Source organism: Falco punctatus, assembly GCF_963210335.1.
Source record: "Falco punctatus genome assembly, chromosome: 1".
NCBI classification, from domain to species: Eukaryota; Metazoa; Chordata; class Aves; order Falconiformes; family Falconidae; genus Falco; species Falco punctatus.
The window spans coordinates 61,330,759-61,352,675 of record NC_137580.1 but is presented as its reverse complement, the minus strand read 5'-3'; the positions used below and the strand labels follow the sequence as shown (position 1 = coordinate 61,352,675).

Sequence of the window (21,917 nt, the reverse complement as noted above, 5' to 3'; positions counted from 1 at the left end):
CAGAACACCACAGGCTGTATCAGGAAAAGGAAATTAGACCAGGACCCCGTTTGTGGTCCCTCTTGTCTCCAGAAGAACTTCTGGGCCTTTTTGCAGGCTCCTTAGACTCCTTTCAGAAGTGGTAGGCATTGTCAGGGCTGCCTGCCTTTTGGCATCCTCATTTCATACGGATTAATTTCTTTTCTCCAAGCCCCTATCATGATCATCATTTTTTTGTTACTAAATTTGCTAGAAAATTTGGGTCTATAATCCCCTCCCATTATAAGAGAGGGGTGTCTGAGCCCTTAACCCACTGCCATGCATCCTTACTTCCAAATTCTGCTACAGAGGAATCTGCAGTTGTACATACAACCTTGGTGTGCGTAGCAATGAATCTTTTCTGGTATGAATGTATGTTCTATCTGCCTGTTCTCAACACAGCATGAATTAGCATTTGGAAATACAGCTCTTCAACCCTTCTGCTTCAGTTTTGCCATCTGTAAGTTAGAATTAATACTTTCCAGCTTCAAAAGACTGTTTTCAGAAATGTCAGTGATGTGTATATGATAATGATGGAATGTTCCCTGAGATTAGAGTTCCTTGGTATTTTGTTTTTGCTGTGGAGATGGCTAACATTACTTGTATTTTTAGGCCAAATAAGCAGAGTTTCCATTCACAGGTCTGCGACTCCTATCCAACAGAAGTGTACGTACCAAAGTCTGCAACTGCACACATCATAGTGGGGAGCTCTAAATTTCGGAGCCGAAGGCGTTTCCCAGCTCTTTCCTACTTCTGCAAAGATAACAATGTAAGTGTGAACTTGTAGCTTTGAAGTGGTTTCTTATTTTGGCCTTGCTTTCATAGTGCTTCTAGTAAGCTTTCACAGGAAAAAATCAGTGATTGTTTTATCAAATAAATAAAAGATTGTTAGTGTAGTCTGGTTAGCATGGCTTGTGCATATGGGCACACACTGGAATTACGGTTAGTTCATTAATAGACATTTAATGCAATCATTTAAACTTAATTATCCAGCTTCATCATCCAGCTAACACAAAGAAGTGTGATCCCTGTGTCACAAGGAAGTGGATTTGTACAAAAGGTCCTGAAGCATGGGTGGCTGAATAGTGAAGGGCAGTAGCAGGCAGCTTAGCAGGCAACTGGGAGGAGAACAGAGCAGTTTAGGATCTGGTAGCCACAGGCTGAAAGCAAGGTGAGGAGGAGAAAAATTATACTTGCAGCAATTAGAGAATCAGGAGTAGCCTTTCAAGAGAAGATCTGTGACTAGACCCAAAAAGGATGGATGAAAGGGCAACCAAATTTTGGCTGAGCAGCATGTCATGGCTTTGTTGAAGAGGCTCTTGTCTGTAAGAGTGAGGAGTCCCACCTTCTGCTCTGTGACAGGTATTCTCAGGGCTAGGTGATGAACTGCCTCACTTATCTGTAACCATTTGCAAATAACCTGTACCTAGACTATTTACATTTCTGTTTCTGGCAGCTGAGGTGAAGGAGACCCTTGCACTGAAGGATCCCATGGACTGGGTGTTTTTATGTTTGTGCCCCAGCCCCCTCGAACCTGCCTTAGCTCAGCTGTCAGTACCAGTTAGGAGAATGGCGCCCCTTTTGCACTCACAAAGGATCTGTGTGCCAAATATCTCCTCCTGTTTCAGTCCCAGACTGGCAAATGCATTGAAAGGTCTTCCCTAGTGCTGAGGGATGGCCAGGACTTCCCAAGAGACAGAGCTAGTGTGGGATTACAGGGCGTCTGCAGGGTTTGCCATGCAGGATGGGAGATATTCCCATAGGATGTCACAAGCAGGAATCATAAGCTACAGTCTTCATGGAAATCTTATCTTTACAGTGGCCCCTGTCATAGGTTTAAGCTTCAGAAGGAAAGAATAAGACATTGTTTTGACTCCTTCTTTACCTTCTTATTTCATCAGAATCCTGCTTCCCTAAAGTTCTATGAATTTGGCAACAAAACAGGAGGATAAGAAGATTTAAATAGTAAATACAGTCTCTGCATAAATCACTGTTACCTTTAATATTTCATTAGGGCCAGAATTTTCAAAGTTAATTACTTTGCATGATGGACTAAGTCCAAACATAAATATCTAGGATTCAAAACACTTGGACATTTCCAAATCTCAGTGAAGGAAAAGCTCTCAGGGATCTGGTAGATTCCAATACACAGTGATCCAAATTGAATGAGTTTCATGGTTTCAGCCTGGATGTTTTCCCTGTTGCGGCTGGAATTCAGGTCAAGTTTCAGAGCACCAGGGTCTGAAGTGTTGTGTTTACTCCTTCATGATCCTAGTTCAAAGGGCTAGGAAAAGGGTCAGGAATGTTGGAGGAACTACCGTCTTGTGAGTTTGGAGGTTGGCATGAGTTGCCAGCTAGTAGAGTGATGGGCAGGAGTGGAGTAAGATTTGTGATGGTAGACATTGAACAGCTATGGTAACAGCAGGGTGGGGAGAGGTCTGCAGCATGCAGGGAAGATGGGTGCCACTCATCCAGTCTTTCATATCCAGAACTTTGCCATAGCTCTTTGGTACTGACAAATTCAATGATGATGTGACAGCTTATTCTGCGTCTTGCAGTATCTGTGTGAATATGATAATATAAAAGTCTGAAACTATCTGTTCAGTCTGTGCAATAGCAAAACATGACCTCATCTCTTATCCTACTCTTAAACATAGCCCAATAAATGTTATAGATGTAGCTCATCCTAAGCAATTGGTCTGGGTCAGCAGGATACCTTTTCATGGGTATCATGGGTAATGATTCCCACTTATAATACCTAACGATGACTAGGTCAGCTTATCTTCCTAGTTTTGCAGTACTGGCAGTGCAGCTGTTTCTTGAGCTGAGGCTAAATGTGATCTTAACCCCAAGCCTAACTTGACAGACAAGCAATTGTCTCATACTGGTGCCAGCACATACCTTAGCCTTTTGGGCCCCCAAGATGATAGAATGTAAGGGGCTCCAGCCCATACTTCCCTGAATCCTAACCTTCATCCACAATCCTAACTTCAGCGTAATCTTGAGGTCTGTATCTGCCTTGTGACTGGTACACTACACATGAGACAGACATGTCTTCCTTCTGCTAAAGAGGAGGGTTGTGGACATTTGAATACATACCTTTTCCTTCATGCAACAGAGATGTAAGCATATATTAAATCACTGGAATGTATGCTGATCAGCAGGCAAGACTCCAGATAACTAATAATCTGTTTGCAAAAACTTAATAATCATATGAACAGTCTCTTACACAATTCACGGTTTCTGTATGTCCTGGTTTCAGCTGGGATAGAGTTAATTTTCTTCTTAGTAGCTGGTGCAGTGCTGTGGTTTGGATTTGGTGGAAGAACAATATTGATAACACATTGATGGGTTTGGTTGTTGCTGGGTGATGTTTATACTCAGTCAAGGACTGTTCAGTTTCTCAGGCCCTGCCAGCGAGAGGGCTGGGGGGCACGGGGAACTGGGAGGGGACACAGCCAGGACAGCTGACCTGAACTAGCCAAAGAGGTGTTCCATACCATGGGACATCATGCTGAGTGTATAAACTGGGGGGACTGTCTGGGGCCTGGTGGATTGTTGCTCAGGGGACTGGCTGGGCATCGGTCAGCGGGTGGTGAGCAGTTGTATCGTGCATCACTTGTTTTCTTTCCTCCCTTCCCTTTGGATTTCATTCCTCTCCCCCTCTCCCTCCTTTTCATTTTAACTGTTATTATTATTATTGTTCTTTCCTTTTTATTTTATTTCAACTATTGAATTGTTCTTATCTCAACCCTTGAGTTTTACGTTCCTTTCTGATTCCCCTCCCCGTCCCTCAGGGTGAAGGGGAGTGAGCGGGTGGCCGCGTGGCACTTCGTTACCAGCTGGGGTTAAACCACAACACTGTATTAAAGTTCCGTGTTTTACTGACGAACAACTGATAGCTCCAGGCCTTGGCTGAAAAAGAGCAGGTCCTTTCTCACAGTAGTAGGTGGTGTGTAGGGCAGTCTGCACGGGTCACAACCTTCAGCAGGCAGATTTACTTCATGCTTATGTTCAGTGCTTAGAAAGTGCGTGTATTAGCCCCCTTGCCCTCTACAAATCTGGCTGCCCTCTGCCTAGCAGAAATAAAAACCTCCCTGCTCACCTATTTCATATGCTATTCCTTCTTTCCCAGTTTCACCTGGAGGTCTGATCCTGATGGGTCTGTAGTGAAACACTCTTGCTTTCTTCAACAGCACTGATTAATAAATGTACCCCAGGAGTCAGGCTGCCTGACCCACTTCCCATGCAGTAAGGTCTTTCTCCAAAGACAGTGCTAAAATGCTCCACTGTCAGTGATCCAGCTGCATGTTAGGCATTTTTATTTCTTGGACTCATGATTTCGGGCTGTTAAGTAAAGCATGCATTGGTGTAAGTTGGGTGTAATCAGTATCATAACTGGTAAGTGTGGATGGCAGTGCAAAAGGACCCGTTCTTTGTGTTGTATCAGTGTTTTTGTGATTACAGTGTTGTACTCACCACATCCTCTAGAGACCACCTTTCAGGTGTTATTCCACACTAGGGAAATACTATATTTAAAATATCTTTAAAGCTTGGATTCAAGACTAGACTTGGGCCAATGGGGTTGTATTGTTTTAATATTTCCTTGCCTTTTAAAAATAAGGTATTTACTAACATGTAATTCTTTTTACCACTCTGTCCTTCCCATGTAACTGTACACATATGAAAACATCTAATGAACTATTTTTGTAAATGCTTCTGGATGCTAAATAATTTCTGCTTAATAACTCTGCTGATGTTTTTCCTTTGTCTGTTTTCCTGCAGGCCTCCATATGCAGAAGCAGCCAGCCTTTGTCTGGCTTTAGCGCTCGATGCCTTGAGGATGAACAGATGCTCCAGGCCATTAGAAAAGCAAATCCAGGAGGTGATTTCATATATGTTGTTGACACTCGGCCCAAAGTAAGTACATTAAATTTCTTACACATAGCCAGACTGAGTTTGGGCTGAATACATTTGGGAAGGTGCGCAGTCTAAGTGACTGACCATACTTCTGGTCTTAGTTTCACCTGTGTAACTCCACAGGTAAATCAGGATTTATTAGGGGAGTCTTAACTAGGAGCCTTGCCCACGTTTTTCTCTCTTCTAGAGTTGTGTCATTTACACTGAGCTTTGATCTTTTTTGTTCTTAACAAAATGTAAAGATATAGCATAGTAAATAACTTGTAATAGTAACTGTTTCCACACACAGCAGAGCTATCACTAACTATATTACTAGCAAAAAATAATTCACATTATAAAACTGTATTTACAGTTGTTTGTAATGTTGCAAACCTCTGCCTGCTTATACTAAAATTTTCCATGCAAGATTTCCCCTGCAAGTAGGAAAATCTCAACAACCTCTGCATAAGGCTAAGGAAAGACCATTTACTGAGGCTACAAGAATTGAGGAGATCTTCTTTGAATGTCTGCAGCACTTTTTTGTTTTTGAGAGAGACTCTGAAATATGGTAACTACTGATCTTAGATGCCATATCTATAATTAATATACATTAAATTTTTATATACAAATTATATTAATATAATTTATATTTTTTTATACAATACAATAAAAAATCCTTGGCAAAGATAAAAGCTTTAGAAAAACATAATGCTGTGCACGAACACAGAAACTCAGCAAGAATCTGGAAGAGAAGCTAAAAACCCCCTTGTGCCCAAACTGGCATGCTAGCAAACAGCTCAAGGCGATGAGGAATAGATGGGCTTCAGTGTCTGGAGGTGGGAGCAGAGATTTGTTCTTGCGCTATCACTATCTTCCCTTGCTGAAGTTAACAAAGCACCTGAGGAAAAGAAACCAAAGGGGCAAATCTCCACAAAATCCCTAATAGATACAGGTTTGTTATAGCGTGGGAAAGAACAAAGGCCTGAGGAAAAGGAACAAGGAAGCTGTTTCAGTATCGTGACATCAGGAGGCAGAGGCTGAAAGGTCAATGTGGGTGAAGCTGAGAAACATGAGGGATGGAGTAAGGAAGGGCAAACCTGGCAGAGCTGGGGCAGAAACAAGGAACCTGTCTGCTTGGTGACCTTGGAGCTGGTGAGAAAGTGTTGGGCAGTCGCAGCTGTCATGGGAGGCAGCTGACAGAAAAGCGGGGCCTTGGCATGTCCCATCGCACTTTATAATTTGGTGACTTTGACCTTCAGTTCCCTCTTTTTTACTGGGAGGACAAGGATGTGTCATTGTCCTGAAGCAAGCAAATTGTGATGAGCACTAGGGAAGGACTGGTACCACTGTGTTCAGAACAGGCTTTAGATAAGAAGTGCAGACCTAGCTGCCTAAATAATGCTTGTTTAACAGTTTTCTGTGTGTAATAATAGTTACAGCATAACGTAGCATAATGTTTCCTGGCTGATGATACTGGTACTCTGCCCTAATTAAGGAGGTCACTTACTGATGGGATTTATTACAACTTACTGACTTGGCTGTTAATAATGTTTTTCAAGGTGTTAACATGAAGGTCTCATCCTGTAAACTTTTCTGGTAAATGACTTTGAGACACCTCCTGTGTGCAATGAAAAAAGCTTGTACTTTAAGTGGAGAGAGTGAAATGGGCTTGTTCAGATGTGAATGCTGGCATATTTCCAGCAACGCTGACTTCTTCAGGAGCCAGTCAGGAGACACTGTTTTTGCTGGACTTTTCTAGAAAAAAAAGATTTTGATGTAAAGAAATGTGTATACACAGATTCCTACCTCTCTCTGAGCTGCAAGAACAGACTGATTTACTAAAGCTCCTGTGATCCCAGGTGCTAAATACAGCCTTGTTACAGTTTTGCACCTCTTAATGCATATATAAATCTAGAACATGTAGGAAGTGATAGGTATCAGTGCAAGCTCTTCCTGGCATTCCTCAGGGAACCTTTAACAAATGCAAAAGTAAGATACCAAGCCTGATGCAAGGTTTCCCATTGCTCTAGGAGGCTAAAAAAGTAACTGCCTCTTCTCTCATCAGAACTGGTTCCTTGAGAAGATTATGAATATTGATGGACCCTTCAATTCAGCATTCCAAAGTGTTCTTCCTATGCTGTCTCTTGTTGTGCTTGATAATTTTCAAAACAAAAGATCTGGCTGCAGAAGAAAGCTTTGTTTCCAGTTCATTTAAACATACCAGGATGACCATATGCAGAGTTTTACTTAGACTACTGCCTGTCTTAATTTTCTCCTTCCTCTATGTGTTTACAGAAGAAGCTGATATAAACTTACTGTTTCTGAGTAAAACGAATTAGTTCTATAACTCTTTATAACAAGACGGGACTTGGTTATCCTCCATATTAAAGGAGATGCCAGGAAATCTGGCAAGTGAGGTCTTATCCCTGTAGAGGTTGTATCCTCATATTCACTGAGATTAAACGAGGACAGGCACAATTTAGAGTGCTTTACAACTACTTTAAGAGCAACAGATGGAATTTTGGTAGGTGATGTGGAAAACATGTTAGTAAATGTTAGTGGCAGCTGCAAAGTTTGGCAACTGACAATATTTAGAATAAATGAGTGTCAGAAAGTCTTGCAAATTTAACCTGATATTTATTTACTTTTAAAGAGGGCTATTTCAGAAAGAAAGGATTTCTGTTATAAAATTGCTCTGCTGTAGAGACAGTTAACAACATTTCTTGTACTGATGACTAGGTCAGTTAGGTGCTAGATTATTATTTTTTTTTTTCATTTAGGGTTTCAGGGCGTTGTGGTGGCTTAAACTCAGGCATACAGATCTTTCTTTGTGAAGCTATATGCTGTTGCAGAGAGAGACTGCTTCATTTTGTTTATACCAGAACACAGACGTCCACTTCAAAAGAGAAATACCAGGATTCAACAGATAATTTATATCTTTCTAGCAAGTCCCACTGAGGACTCTGTCCTTAAAGGACATGCTCTTCACAGGCTGTGTCTTTTTTTTTAATTGTTCATTGATAGTCAAAACATTAGCAGGCTGCTAGTTGATAGACAAGAATTCTTTTATGCCAGCACTTCTTCCTGAATAGCATACTACAAGTTAAAGGGAGTTTTCCACAAGAGTAAATGAAAAATGCTGGGTTTTTGCCTAGGTTCCTATCTTAGAGTATGGTTTCTTCTGTTTTATCATGAAATTCATGCAATGTTTCAATTCCTGATGGTGGTCCACAAACGTAACTGTGTTTTCCTATTGCCAAGTTCTCATCATGGGAATGGATGTGCTAGGAAGTGTGAATATGGGAAAAAGTCTCCTATCTTCACGTATTACATTGGACAGAATAACAGAACGGAAAAGTGGTCTCGCCTCTCTGTTTATGCATCTAAAATGAAGTTATATGGCATAAAGAGTTTTAGTCTTTAGCTGTTTCCTTTGAAAGTTAACACATTAAGTTTGGTCTATGGAAACCTATCTTGCCATATGACATAGACTTGTTCATCTCAGTTGGAGGTAGGTTGGCAGCAGACAGTCGGTGATGCTCACTGAACGGCAATGCGTTCAGCTCCAAATTAAAACTGAGTATCGGGAGTGTGTGTGTCTGGGGTGGAAGAGATCAGGAAGGGACACATTCTTGTGTATCTTATGGTACCACTAGATGAGTACTCAAGTATATTATTGTGAGTTTCAGAAGCAACCACTGAAGCAGCAAGTAAGTAGCACTGCCTGCAATATTGGGAAATAAACTGGAAACAGTTACTTGCATAGCCTCTTGTTCCCTAGGCAATGCCTAAGACATAGTTTGTTTTGGTTTTTCATGAGCATTGGCTCTCACGGGGATGAAGATTAGTCACTTTTTTGTCCAATTGATGCCTCAGAAAGTCTCTACAAAAGCTTTGTTAGTGCCCTCCAGTCTGGATGTGCAATATCCATGGTTACTTAATTCTTATATCTTTCCTGCGCAGAAGCTGGTAAGTGTTTGGAGATACGGAGGTTCTGCCATGTGGGCCACTTTGTTCCTCCTGGAACCTTCATATTTCTTAGGAAGTTCAAAGGCTCCCCCAGCCTTACAGTGTGCATTTCATAGAAGAGCAGGGACTTCATGCAAAAAGACAATTTCTTTCTATTGGACAGTGAGATTTTGCTATAGGAAATTTAAAAAACCCAAACCTAGTAGTTAGGGTAATAAAGTAAAAATACTTAATTCACTTCTATCCACTCTAGTTTTCAGCTCAGAAATCAACATTTGGCATAAGGGCCTTGACAGATAGTTTTCCCCCAGAATCTCAAAAGGGGGGGAAATAAGCATTAAAAAATCCCATAATTTTATGCTTGGGACAACTGAAATAAAGAAGCATTTAGTGACTTTCCCATGCCAGTAAGCAAGTAACAGATTCAAAGAGAAAACTCCAGCTTCCAGCTGGATGTATTTTTTTCTGAAACACAGCAAAATATTTGATAGTGCTGCATTGCAGATGAAAAAATTTGTGGTAATTTTGTCAGTTTAAATCTTTTATGGTCTTACAGAACTAAAGCCAAGATACCATACACTTACGAAAAACTACTCCAACTCTCTCTTCATTATTCCAAGCTTCAAAGGAGTAAACTGTATCAACTTTTTATTATTTGAGCAGTAAAACACAGTAACTTGGGCAACGTTACAGTGTACGTATGCATGGCAGATAAGACACTGCCACCTCCTGGGTATACTCTGCTAGTAAGCATAATGCTGGTCAAAAATAAAATCAGAATAGCGTTTTAGAAACCAATTAAAACCTCTGCTCTTGCAGGGGAGCCCTATATAAGCTGTGTTTTTTGTGTCTAACCTCACTAACAAAGTTTCATTCGAAGTGTGTGAAATGGAGGTCAGAGCATCAGCAACCCAGTGCTCTGCAATAGGCTGTGAACAGATTTCCGATTCCTAACCTGCTGTGTTGATACTAAGATAAATGCTTCCTATTTGTGCCTGACTTAAATCACGCTGATTTATTGCAGTAGACCACAAGCTTTGTTTTGAGAAGAATCTGTTTGCTACTGGTTTTCGTCCAGTTTTCCCTATTTTTTTCAGCTCAACGCAATAGCAAACAGAGCAGCAGGGAAAGGATATGAAAACGAAGACAACTACTCGAACATCAAGTTTCAGTTCATAGGCATTGAGAACATCCACGTCATGAGAAACAGTCTGCAGAAAATGCTTGAAGGTAATACCGTTTATTGAAAACTAGAGGAAAGATTCGATCCTTCTGTCATACAAATCAGGATAACTGCTCTGAAATCAGCTGCAGTGAAAACAGCCAGGAAAAGAGATCTTTGCCTGTTGCAGCTGCATGCAGCTGCCTGCTGGCTAATGGGGCTTGCTCAATGGAGCATCATCGCAACTAGAGATGATTTCCTAATTGTGCAAACACTTGTTTCATAGGTGAAACCCAGATATCATTTACTTTAATGACAAAATTCATTTGACTTCAATACATCTTACTGCTACTACATCTTCTGTTGCAGTTTCCACTTCGATGGTTTAATGAAAAAAATTACTTACAGCTGGCTTTGATGCCAGTTGAAAATACGGGAATTTTTTTTAAGCTCAGAAAATCTATGGTTTGATTCTTGTATGTGTTCAGTAAGGTAGTCATGCATTTTAGACTGTGAATTTTAATAGAAAGTTATTCATGCCCTGTACAGAGCACGTCGCATCAGGTCCATTTATTGAAACTCACAGTCAATATGTGTAACCATTCAGCAGCTTCATAATCCCATGGAAATTAATAATAATTTCTTTATAGATACTTAGCAGTGTATAAACCAGCACATCTCTACTGCCATTTAATATTTGGAGCATAGTACTGTTTAGAGGCCTTCTGGGAGAAGGTTAAGGATAAATAAGCCATCCTTGACCCTCAAAAGCTTGTTGATTTTTAATAGGCAAATAGTAAATAGTGCTCACTCCACAATGTCTGTGTTTTTTTCATGTATAGAATCACCACCTTCTGTCTTCATCTAGCTATTCCTGATTTGACACTCTGCCCAAGCTCTTTTGTTCTTCATCTGTCTCCCATCAACTGTATGCAAATGTGAATTTTAGATTTAAGAAGGGCTTAAATTTTCCATGATGGGAGATCTGTGCTCTATTTTCCAATAAGAGCACTTTATGAAAACCATCAGTAAAGTGTGATGCAGGTAAAACACTCCCTTCATGATGTATTTGTACTTAACTCCTTAGTCTAAGGTCTCAGGAAGGAAAATAGAAGGAATTTTAGTTCACTGCAAAGAATTGTTTGGCTAGGAGAGAGGCTGGGTGAGTAAACCTGTCCCTTCATTTGTTCGGCTTCAGACCATCAAAGTTAAAATGGTAAACAACAGCCTGGGTGCATGGAACAGTGCTGTGTATTATTTTTGAGCCAGATTTCATGAGACAGGCCCATGGCCCAAACTGACGTGTAACAAAGTGATTTCTAAAGCATTTAACACTTCAGGCTGCTTGGGAAGCGTGACTTAGCCATATGCTCAAAACATCTGCTTTTTCCATAGTTTTTGTATCTGCTTTGTTGAAATCCCGTATTTAGTGACCTGGCTGTTATGATTAGGAATTAGAGAAGTTAAATCTGTGATTTCAAGCACTTGAGGCTTTCAAGTACTTTTTCTTTTTTTAATCTTATGACTTTCGGTGTAAGAGCAGGGGTTTTCTCATGTAAGGTGCTGCATTGTTTTTCTATTTTTCCATTGGTATCAGTGTCCCTTCATCTGTTTCTTTGGTGGCCTTTAAATGGGTATTTATTACCTGATGTGCACATACAAAGGGGACCAGAACCAAAAAGGCTGTTAAGGATGTTGATAACATATTTAACATGGCTTTAATTTTTTATCAAGGAGTACTCCACCATATCTAGGTGAATAAGGTAAAGCATCGCGTTACATTACAAACATTACAAAATATGTCTGCTGCTCGTGATCTGTTGTGAGATGTTATAAGGTACATAACAACCTTTGGAAAGAAAAATGAGGCTGATGAAAACTGATTTTAATTGAATGTGTGTTGTGTTATTGCTTGAAAGCGTGCATCATGGAAAAGAGGACATCCAGACATAACGGGTTGGATGTGTTGCAGGAGTGCAAGGGCGATTTTATTTAACTTACTGGAATTAAGCAGAAGTGAAGTTTGGATAATCTTTTTCACATGAGAGACTGCAGATTATTTTCAATATATAATTTTAAATAACTTCCAGTGCTGAGGAAAGGTGAACAAAAAGTAACTATTCAGTTTTCCATCGGAAAATGCACTTATATTAGGAATGTGTTCTTTTCGATGATGTTTCTGCAGGGAAAAGCTGAAGAAATTAATTCATACTTATAATACTGTCAATAAGTTATTTGAGTAGGTAAAAAAAATTGATTTCAGCTTTTTTATTTTACAGTAATTCTAGCAATTTTATTTATTTTAAATTTAACATGTATTTACTCTTGTATAATATATTTTGGCAAAATATATCAGCATTATGAAGTGATTACATTTGTAGGATAGTGAGAATTTTCTCAGAATATGCAAAGAATGTTGAGATTTGACTGTACTCTGGAAGTAAAATGCATTTCAACATGCTGGAATTTCCTGCCAGGAAAAAAAAAAAATGTTTTACTTTTCTCTCTGCTGCCTCATATTACTTTAGTAAAGTATTGGGGTTTGGGTTTTTGTTGGTTTTTGGTTTGGGTTTGTTTTTTTTTTTTTCATTTAAAGAGAGGTGTATATGAAGATCCTTGTGATAATTTTGATCCTGCACACAACCTCCTTGAAACAGTTTTTAATATTAGAAGGAAATGTTGGACAAGGACTTTTCTCAGTAAAGATTCGAGGGCTGACTGAGGCTGCTGTTTGGCATCTGTGATGGGGTGAGCTTTGCCGTACATCCAGGGCCAACCAAGACTTGACCCCCGTTCATTGTGCATTGAGATGATGACCCCAGGTGCTCCTGTCTGTATTTAAACAGCAAATATGAGCTTCTCCTCCTCTCATACCAGAAGCAGTAGGTGCTGATGTAAGAGCAGCCCTCTGATCCTTGGACTTCGGTAGATGGATCATCCAGAAAGAGAGCATAAGGGTTGGGCCCACAGCATTTACTCCTTCCTCTACCTACGGCCATCCTGCCAGAAATAGGGAACCGGTACAGCATCCCCCTCTGGCACGTTTGCTGGTGGAAGAGGCAGTTTCCACCAGGTCTTGTTTGTTCCTCCCCTCCTGGGGAAGGGAGCACCACTGGATTGCTCTGAGCTCTGCCCCAGGGCTCTTGATTTTCCTGTGCTCACCCAGCAGGTGCATCAGACCTTATTTCTCCAAGATTTTGGTACATTTTCTGCTGAGATGGAAATGCCTTTTCTCCTTAGGATAAGCCTCATGATTGAAGTACTAATTGAACTCAGTATTAAGGTCCAGATCGGTAGCCAAAATCATGTGAAATATGCCTTTAGGACAGTCTGAACTTTGCTCAGTGAAGTAGTCAGTAAATATTGACTCTAATTTGGTAGTGGGAATGAGCGAAGCACTATTTCAGCCTTACCTTGGGCTTTGGTAAACAGAGACAGCAGCTTCATCTGCTAATTGGTCATGCTTCCATCTGCACAGGGGCATTAATCATGTGAAAAGCTGTTTGTTCTCAGTGCTGCTGCCTATGCATTTTTATAAATATCCTTCAAAAATTACTTTTAAAATAACCATCTGGAAGAGGCTCTATATACAAAGATTGCAAAATTTTGTATGGATGCGTTAGGCTATTTTGCCTCTGAATTAAATGGAGTTAAGACAGTCAGATACGTTCAGATGCGGTATAAACTCTGATTTCGGTTTGTAAAATTAAATTCCTATTACACTGAAGGAAACTAAAGTTACACCACTGGTCATAAGGGCCATAATTAACTGAGTCTTTTAGAAGATTTCCACAGGACAAGACACCTACTAAGACATTGTTAATTCACAGATCATACATTAAGTCAGTAAAAACTGTGACATTTTTCACTGTATTCTTTGAAGGAGTTTCACTGGTTAGTATCTTTTTTACTTAAAAGATAGTATAATTCTACATAGATCAAAATATATGCATAGTCTATTTATGGGGTGAATTTAGTATCTCACTGTTGAAAACAGATTGCACCAAATGCTGTACTTTCTTTGCTGCTGAATTGAGGTATATGGTTTAGATTCTGATTGCCTTTTTTTCCCTCTGATGTCACAAATGCTGAAATAATAATGTTGTAAAAACTGGGAAATTAATTTTTTTGTTTAGACATGGCACAGAGCTTGGAAAGTCTTCAGGAAATTATTTTCCTTGATGAACAATGGCTTTTCCTCACCATCAGAATACTTTCTGACTACTAGTGAAATTTTAGTAAGGTTTCATTCAGGGATGGAGAATTGTTGAGTGAATTGCTTTAACTCAAACACCATCATCGGCGGGGATGCTGAGGCTGGGGTTGGTGGGCCTGCTCTCAGAGCGTCACCAGCGAACGCGGCTGGTGACGGGAGGCGGTGGCACCGTTCAGCGCCTGGCTGACAGCAGAAATCATGTGCTTTCTGTTTCCAAGCCCTCGTTATCCTCTCAGGGGTTTGAAGACTTTGCTCCCAACACAATTTTGGAAAATCTGTGCTGCACAGAAGGATGTATTTGGTAAACTGATTGCAAAAGCCTTTGTAACAGCTTCTCTTTTTAACTTAAATCAACATGTTGGGTAAAATTTGACCCAGCCCCATTTCTTAAATCTATACTTTTTTTCAGTGGTAAAATTTGACTGTGAAGCAGCCATTCTTTTCAAAAGACAAATGTTTTATACAGGGGTTATCTGAAGAGATAACTCCTAGGTTCAACAGTCAGTGAAAGCTTAAGGGACTACAATTACTGTACTTTTCAGATGTAATTTATTTTACAGTTTGTGAGCTGAAATCACCTTCAATGAGTGACTTTCTGTGGGGCCTAGAAAATTCTGGCTGGCTGAAGCATATCAAAGCCATTATGGATGCTGGCATTTTCATTGCAAAGGTAAAGTGTGTAAAATGAGACCAAAACTTGGACTAACCAGATACAGAAAGTGAGGCCCAAATTCCATTTGTGGGTAACTTCTGCTATCTTCAGTTATGTTGTATCTGAAAAAACCCATCTTGCAATGCTTTCATACACGAGGAGAGGTGATTCCTAGATGCTGTCATGTGGACATTTTGCTAATATGGTAAAAAAAAAAGTTTGTTCTTTTCACCGAAGAATTCAAATGTACTAAAGCCTCTACTAGCCTGTATCTTGTTATACAAGATGTTTGATTGTCCCATCTTTACTCCCCAGCAGTGATTGTCACTGTTTCTTTCCCTATTTTCCCTGCCTCCTAAACTGGTTTCTGGACGTTTTCTTTGTTGAGGATTTCTGTTTGAGGACTACTTCTTTGCATGGTCGTTGTCATATAGGAATATTGCCTGCTGTGGTATCCCCTCTGAGTTATTCAGCGACCAGCGAAATTCACCCCCTAAACTAACTCCTGTGTATCACCACACCCAAACTCTCTAGAAGCTTCTACTCTTACATACTCAAAAACTGTTTCAGAAAACAGTTGTTGGCTTTGATGAGAAATTATTTCTCCTAATCCCACCCAGAGTAATGCAGGTATTTGTCATCTACCAACAGTAGTTTTGATTTTATTACCCCCTTCCTTGTGCTCTGCCTTTTACTATTTCAGTTTTTATTTTTGAGATTGGTATTACAATTTCTCCTAGACCATTTTATTCACATGACTGCTACGTATGACTATATGGATAAAACTTCATGGGTTTCCCTCTTCAGTAGCTGCTTCTCTTGCTTTGCTTCTTCCTGCTCAGCAGGCAACTGTAGTTTCTTACCAGAAAAGCAGCTGTAGGATGAATGCACATGTTATTATTTCTCCCAGCCCTACTAGCTTTAATTAGCTTATAGAAGTCAGGTCATTTACATTAGCTCTTGCCAACTTTTCCCCAGTGGCTAGTCTTAAAATACTGTCCAAAAAAATTTATCCTTTGTCCATGTGCTTGCTAGCCTTGTGCCTCCTTACACATGCATTTTGACCCGTGCTTATTTGTACAGTTCCCAGTTGTTGGTCTGCTGCCCACAGGGATTCTATTTTGGTAGAAATTACTTGTCTCTTGAGGTAAACAGATAATTTATTAATATTCCTTGTTCCCTATTAAGCCCAAACTTAACTTAAATGTTTGTTTTCCTAAGAAATATCTTTCCTAACCTATTTTATTTCTCTGCATTCTAAATCCAGTTCTCTTTAGAAATGACAAAGGCCAAAACCCTTAGAATTTAAAAAAAGCCCTCAAGTTCCAAAAATAATGCAACACCAGACTTCAGAGAACTTTGTATATCTCTTCTTTATGTGTTTATATATAAAATGGGAACCTTTCTCCCCAGTTATTTACATTAAAGATACTGTTATAATCTTGTTTATTAGATGTGGAAGTTTGCCACTGCCACAGGCTTCCCCACAAACCCTTACAAGTATGTCATCAGCGTGCAATGCAGCGCGCTGTAACAATATCCGTGCTACTGCTGGCATCAGAAGCAGGCATTGCTGTTACTGACACTACCATCAAGATGAGAAATTACAAGCCATATTGCAAGTATGGCTGTTCTGTTACTGCTATGTGAGTTAGAAGATTCACCGCATCTGAATCTGCTTTAGGTAGTTGTCTGCTCTGACAGATTGATGGGTGTTAATTGAAATGGATCCCACATGCTCCAGTAGCGGAGCATAAACAGGTGTGGCTGCAACCACCATATTGTATGGGATGGGATGGGATGGGATGGGATGGGATGGGATGGGATGAGATGAGATGAAGCCCTTTCAAAGGAGAGGAATACACTCAGCTTAATTCAAGAACTCTGTGGCAGAATCAAAAATGAACAAGGTTTCCCTGTTCCCAAATTAATATTCTCTATATTGCACTGTCTCACTGTCCCTCTCTTACCACTGCTTTTCTCCCTGCTTGTGAAATTTCTGACTTTTTCTGTATCCTTAGGCTGTGGCTGAGGAAGGTGTGAGTGTGCTTGTTCACTGCTCTGATGGCTGGGATAGAACAGCCCAGGTTTGCTCTGTAGCAAGCCTTCTTTTGGATCCGTATTACAGAACTGTGAAGGGATTCATGGTAAGCAGGTTCTTTTTCACAGAGTAAATAAAGTATTATGGCATTATTTAAGGTTAATATCTTTCGGTTTAATGGAAAAGAAATTTTCCTTCAATATACCCTTTTTTTTTCCCGGTCGGAAGGGTTTTTTTTCTATCCAAGTTACAGTCTCCCAGTTTCTGTATGAAATGTTATCAAAGATGGGGGTCAGTTGGGCACCCATTTATTTTTTTTTTTCCTAACCTTGACCAAGAAACTTTCTTGCAGCCCAAGGAGCTTTCATGCAAGCAAGATTGTGTATTCCATTTTCAGGGTCAGTGAAGTTTTGAGTGTCAGTAGTGTGTGCTCCCTAGATATTAGATTGCGATGACCAGCTGTGTTGGAAAATCTGTTCCTTTCCCAAGCAAATCAGCATTAGTAAAGCATCTAGGAATGCTTATCTAGTTACTGGTCATGTGTTAAAGAGATGTTTGAGATGTTTTTAGGTTCTGTTTTGGAAAATGATGAATCAAGCTAATTGAAGATGTGCTGAAATAACAGCATCCTATCTGCATCCATGAAGAGTGCCACTTTCCCTTGAGCTGGCGGCAGTGCTAATCATTCATTATTTTTCTGCTTTTTCTAATATTGCTTGCTTGCATCATTCTTGCTTGTCACTTTTCTGCTTATTCTGAGAATTAACTGGGATTCCAATACTGCTTGTTTACACTACTCTTCTGCCTGCTTCAACACGTGTCAGCTCTGCTCCACAGCGTTGAATGCAATATTCTCATTTTAGGTGTTGATTGAAAAAGACTGGGTTTCCTTTGGTCACAAATTTAACCACAGGTAAGGCAGTGCTACGGTTTTCCTATAGATGTTTTTATGTAGTTAGTATCTGCTGCCATTCCAATATTATTTCCTTGTTGCTTTACAAGCGTATCAACAGAATGCCCTCAGGAAACCGCCATACCCTTTTCTCCTATTCTATAATTGAGCTGATGGGAAAAATCAAAGTGAAATATTTTTGTATCAGTTTTTTCTTGTAATTCCACTCCAAGACTGGTGTTGGGAATCTTGAGTGCTGGTCTTGTAGTTGCTATGAGCATGGAGAGATCCATGCGAGAGAGAAGTAGCGTGTATGTGGATTGCAAAATCGCTTTGGACTCCAACAGATCTTCCAGTAGTGCCAAGACTCCTCATGTAGGTCTCTGTTCAGTGAAGTCTACAACTTCCAGGATGGTACTTAATCTTAGGCTTGTCTGTGAGTTATATATTACATAAAATATGCCATTCCTATTTCACTCTGTTCTAAAAAACCCAGTAGAATATGTTCAGAAACATCAGGTAAAGCAAAGCAGAAAGGCGTCTATTTGGACAAGTTATTTTGTACATCCATTATATAAATGCTATAATATAATGAAAATCTTTGAAGACTTCATTTCTTTAAACATGGATAAATATCCACGCTTTCTTTCTTTGTTGTATTTCCTTCTAGTTTCTGTAAAAGTAAAAAAAATCAGGTTTTGTATTTAATTACATCATATTGCTTGATTTGAATATAAATTTGTTCTAGTTTCAAAAAACACAACAAAACTTTCAGGAAACCTGTGCAGCTCCACACCACCTGTGAAATTCCATCAGGAATTACTACATTTAATATGATACTCTCAGATGTCTGTTATTATCAGTGGTGAAAGATATAATGCAATGTAATCACCACGGATAGCTGTGGTTTGCAGTTCCATATTGCTGTATTTTCTTTGATGCATACTCATAGTAGAATTAGAAGTTTCAATTTTAGGCGTTCCTGGGATTCCACTCTGTTGACACATATAGATAGATATATATATGCACATATATATGTACACACACACTAGACAAGCAGATCAATTCAAAATGCTTTTTCCTGTTATGTAGTCTTATAAAATATTTTTTACTACTATGTGGTTTATATTTTCAGGCTCCTTTCTTCATTGTAAGTGGTTCCACAGGACATCTTTATAGACAGAAAGTTTGATGTTCACCTGAGTTATAGTAGCATGTAAACACTTCCCACTTTTTAAAAATTTCACGAAGAGAGGGCAGCTGAAAAAGTTTTCTGGTTATGCTATTCCTCTCCTGCTCAGTTTTCTGGTTTTGGGAATGGTCTGCCATTAAGAAACTGTCAAAGATACATTTTTGCTATTAAGTCATTGCAGTCTTTCTTACAATAACTTCTGTTCCTGTGGTATAACTTAATAGCATTAACATATGGCTAAGCAGCAGCCAGATGTTAGTAGCTGTAAGACAGCAAGACACCAGTAAAAGGGGTTTTGTTGTTGTTTGTATTGGATAAATTCTGCCCTCATTCTACTTCATGAATCTTGCATCGTTTTTGTAAGTAAAACAATACTAGCGGTTGAGACTTTAGAAATTAATGCCTACGATATAACTTGCACGCTAAAAGCAAGGGGTTTGTTTTCATTAGTGTTAATTTCCTACAGGATTTCAGGTTATAACTGAATGTATCTTGTTTTGTTTCAGGTATGGCAATTTAGATGGAGATCCAAAGGAGATATCCCCTGTTATTGACCAGTTCATTGAGTGTGTTTGGCAATTAATGGAGCAGTTACCTTGTGCCTTTGAATTCAACGAGAGATTCCTCATCCACATACAGCATCATATCTATTCTTGCCAGTTTGGGAATTTCCTGTGTAACAGCCAAAAGGAGAGAAGAGAGCTGAAGTATGGAAGTCTTTTATTTAGTCGCATATTTCTGTGTGGGATCTGTGGGTGGCGGTGTATTGAAGAGTCGAGGCATTTCCCAGTCTACACGTACGTGCCTTTTGTACGGCACAGGGTGCAGTGTAGGCTTCTTGGCTGTTGTCTTCTGGCCACACAGATTAATACCAAAAAAAGTTGATCCTCTGCAGTGTGGCTGTGCTGGGAGTGTAATCCACGGTGTGCATGACAGGGATTAGTGAAAACTGACAAGAGCATTAGTCCTTCAGCGCTGTGGCCCTGCTTTTATTGCAGCATTAACAACATACGAGGCAAGCTGTCACTGCAGCTCTAATACTTACTCTAGGTAAGTTCTCAGTTTAGAGTCACTGCTGTTCTGTTTTATCTTTGGATCTCACATGAGGACACTGTAGCCCTGATCTCTGGGATGCTTTCTTACGAACAGCCTTTTTGTCTAGTAGCCCTCCCTAGGACTGAGTCAGCAAACTATCCCTCTGCTGTCTGGCCCCAAAGCAATTATGAATTAACCTACCTGCCCTCAGGCCCAAACAGAGACAATTAATGTAATTCCTGGCAGTGCTGATGTTCATGTCTGGTTCCTAGGGCCCTGGCTCTTCAGGTACATCACGGTACCCACCACTTTTCTGGTGCAAGCTGACCGTGTCGGCAGTAGTAACGGGAGGAAGGTGGGAGTTACTGCTTGCTGCTGCCATTTGGTCCTTTTCACTGCTCAGATGCAGGGCAACCTCAGTGCCATAGTCCATTAAAAATCAAAACCTTCACAGGCCATCATATCTCAAGACCTAATTCCATGAGAAATTGCAGCTCGATGGTGTAGGAGTGCTTTCAGATGGAGGGATCCCCTTGGTGTAGAGATTGGTCTGAAAACCAGTTTTATGGAAGCGACCCTCCCCATCTCACCAAGGAGCCTCCCCTCCACCTCCTCTCTCCAGCTGTTCTGGCTTTATGGAAAGTTGATTGGATTTTGCCTTTAAGTGACCAACAAAGGAATATGGGTCTGTGTTTTTTTCTACATTTATAACTTCAGGCTAATTCTGTTAAAGAATTACAAAACTGATTGCGAATGAGTAGTACAGAGCACTAGAATGTTGCGTCTAAGCTTTAGCTATACCTGAATTGTAGTAGAGAATTTATATTTCTATTATTTCCAACCCCCCCCAGAATCCAAGAACGAACATATTCACTGTGGGCTCACTTGTGGAAGAACCGTGCCGATTACCTGAATCCTTTGTACAGATCAGACCACAGTCAAACCCAAGGGACCCTGCACCCACAGATGGCCCCATGCAACTTCTTGTACAAGTAGGTGGTATCGCTTGCTACTGAGAATTGTAGGATGTGTTAGTACAGAACAGAATGTCTTTGTATTTAAGTATTTCTCATTCCATAAAGTAGCTTACAGAGAATAAAATCAGTCTCAGATGTGTTTGTTCTTTGTGTGCTCACAGTCAGTCAACACCTCTGTGCCATTCCACAACAGCGTATTAGTCTGAAAAGAAGCTTAAGATTAAAGCTATATTGATAGTTGTGTGTCCTAATTTCATGGTTACTCATTTCTTCCACTGAGAAATGTCTCTTTCAGTTCTGTACACATCTGTGGTTTCTAAATGTAAAGTTGCTTCATCTTCCGCTCCAAGATTTTGTGATATTCATTTGGATCATTTGGTGTAAAAAAACAAGGGGCATGTCACGAAATCATATGGTTTCATTGCTAAAACAAGCGTTTAGTAAAAGCAAAAGCAGACTTTTCCCATGTTGTTATACCTCAAAGTATACACAGTGAATTTTACTTGGTAATTTTTTCAAAATGTTACAAAATACCGTAATTTTAGAAATGTTACTATTTTCATTCTGACTTGAGTAATTAATTGTGCCATTAATCTTAACAAACTTAAGGAGACCTTGAATAGAAATTCATGAAAACTGGGGTTTAAGTAAAACTGATGAGTTTGTTTTCCAGTTGCAAGTAAAAGCACCTGTTAAAAAATCGATAAATATCCTGAATGACAGAAATAGAATCCTTTCACCTCTACTATTCCAGGTCACATCCACTTTAGAACAATTTAAAAACAGTCATTAATTGTAATCTTTAAGATAGTGGGATTTATAAAAGAAGTACTGATCCTCCATCGGATGAGTAATCCTGTTAAT

The 21,917-nt window shown here is 39.8% G+C and overlaps 1 protein-coding gene across 3 annotated transcripts in view; it reads left to right on the top strand.

The window, feature by feature from the left end:
* Nucleotides 1–21,917, top strand: part of MTMR7 (myotubularin related protein 7) — a gene marked incomplete at its 3' end in the record, with an annotated part of 72,903 nt that overhangs the window by 49,017 nt on the left and 1,969 nt on the right. For 2 of the 3 annotated variants that reach the window (XM_080389645.1, XM_080389647.1), the window contains exons 5-12: nucleotides 659–787; nucleotides 4,804–4,938; nucleotides 9,984–10,116; nucleotides 14,825–14,934; nucleotides 16,938–17,063; nucleotides 17,821–17,870; nucleotides 19,548–19,748; nucleotides 20,928–21,068. In XM_080389645.1, the coding sequence (XP_080245771.1) occupies nucleotides 659–787; nucleotides 4,804–4,938; nucleotides 9,984–10,116; nucleotides 14,825–14,934; nucleotides 16,938–17,063; nucleotides 17,821–17,870; nucleotides 19,548–19,748; nucleotides 20,928–21,068 (1,025 nt within the window). The remainder of the gene's footprint in view (nucleotides 1–658; nucleotides 788–4,803; nucleotides 4,939–9,983; nucleotides 10,117–14,824; nucleotides 14,935–16,937; nucleotides 17,064–17,820; nucleotides 17,871–19,547; nucleotides 19,749–20,927; nucleotides 21,069–21,917) is intronic. The other variant, XM_080389646.1, reaches the window with a different exon arrangement.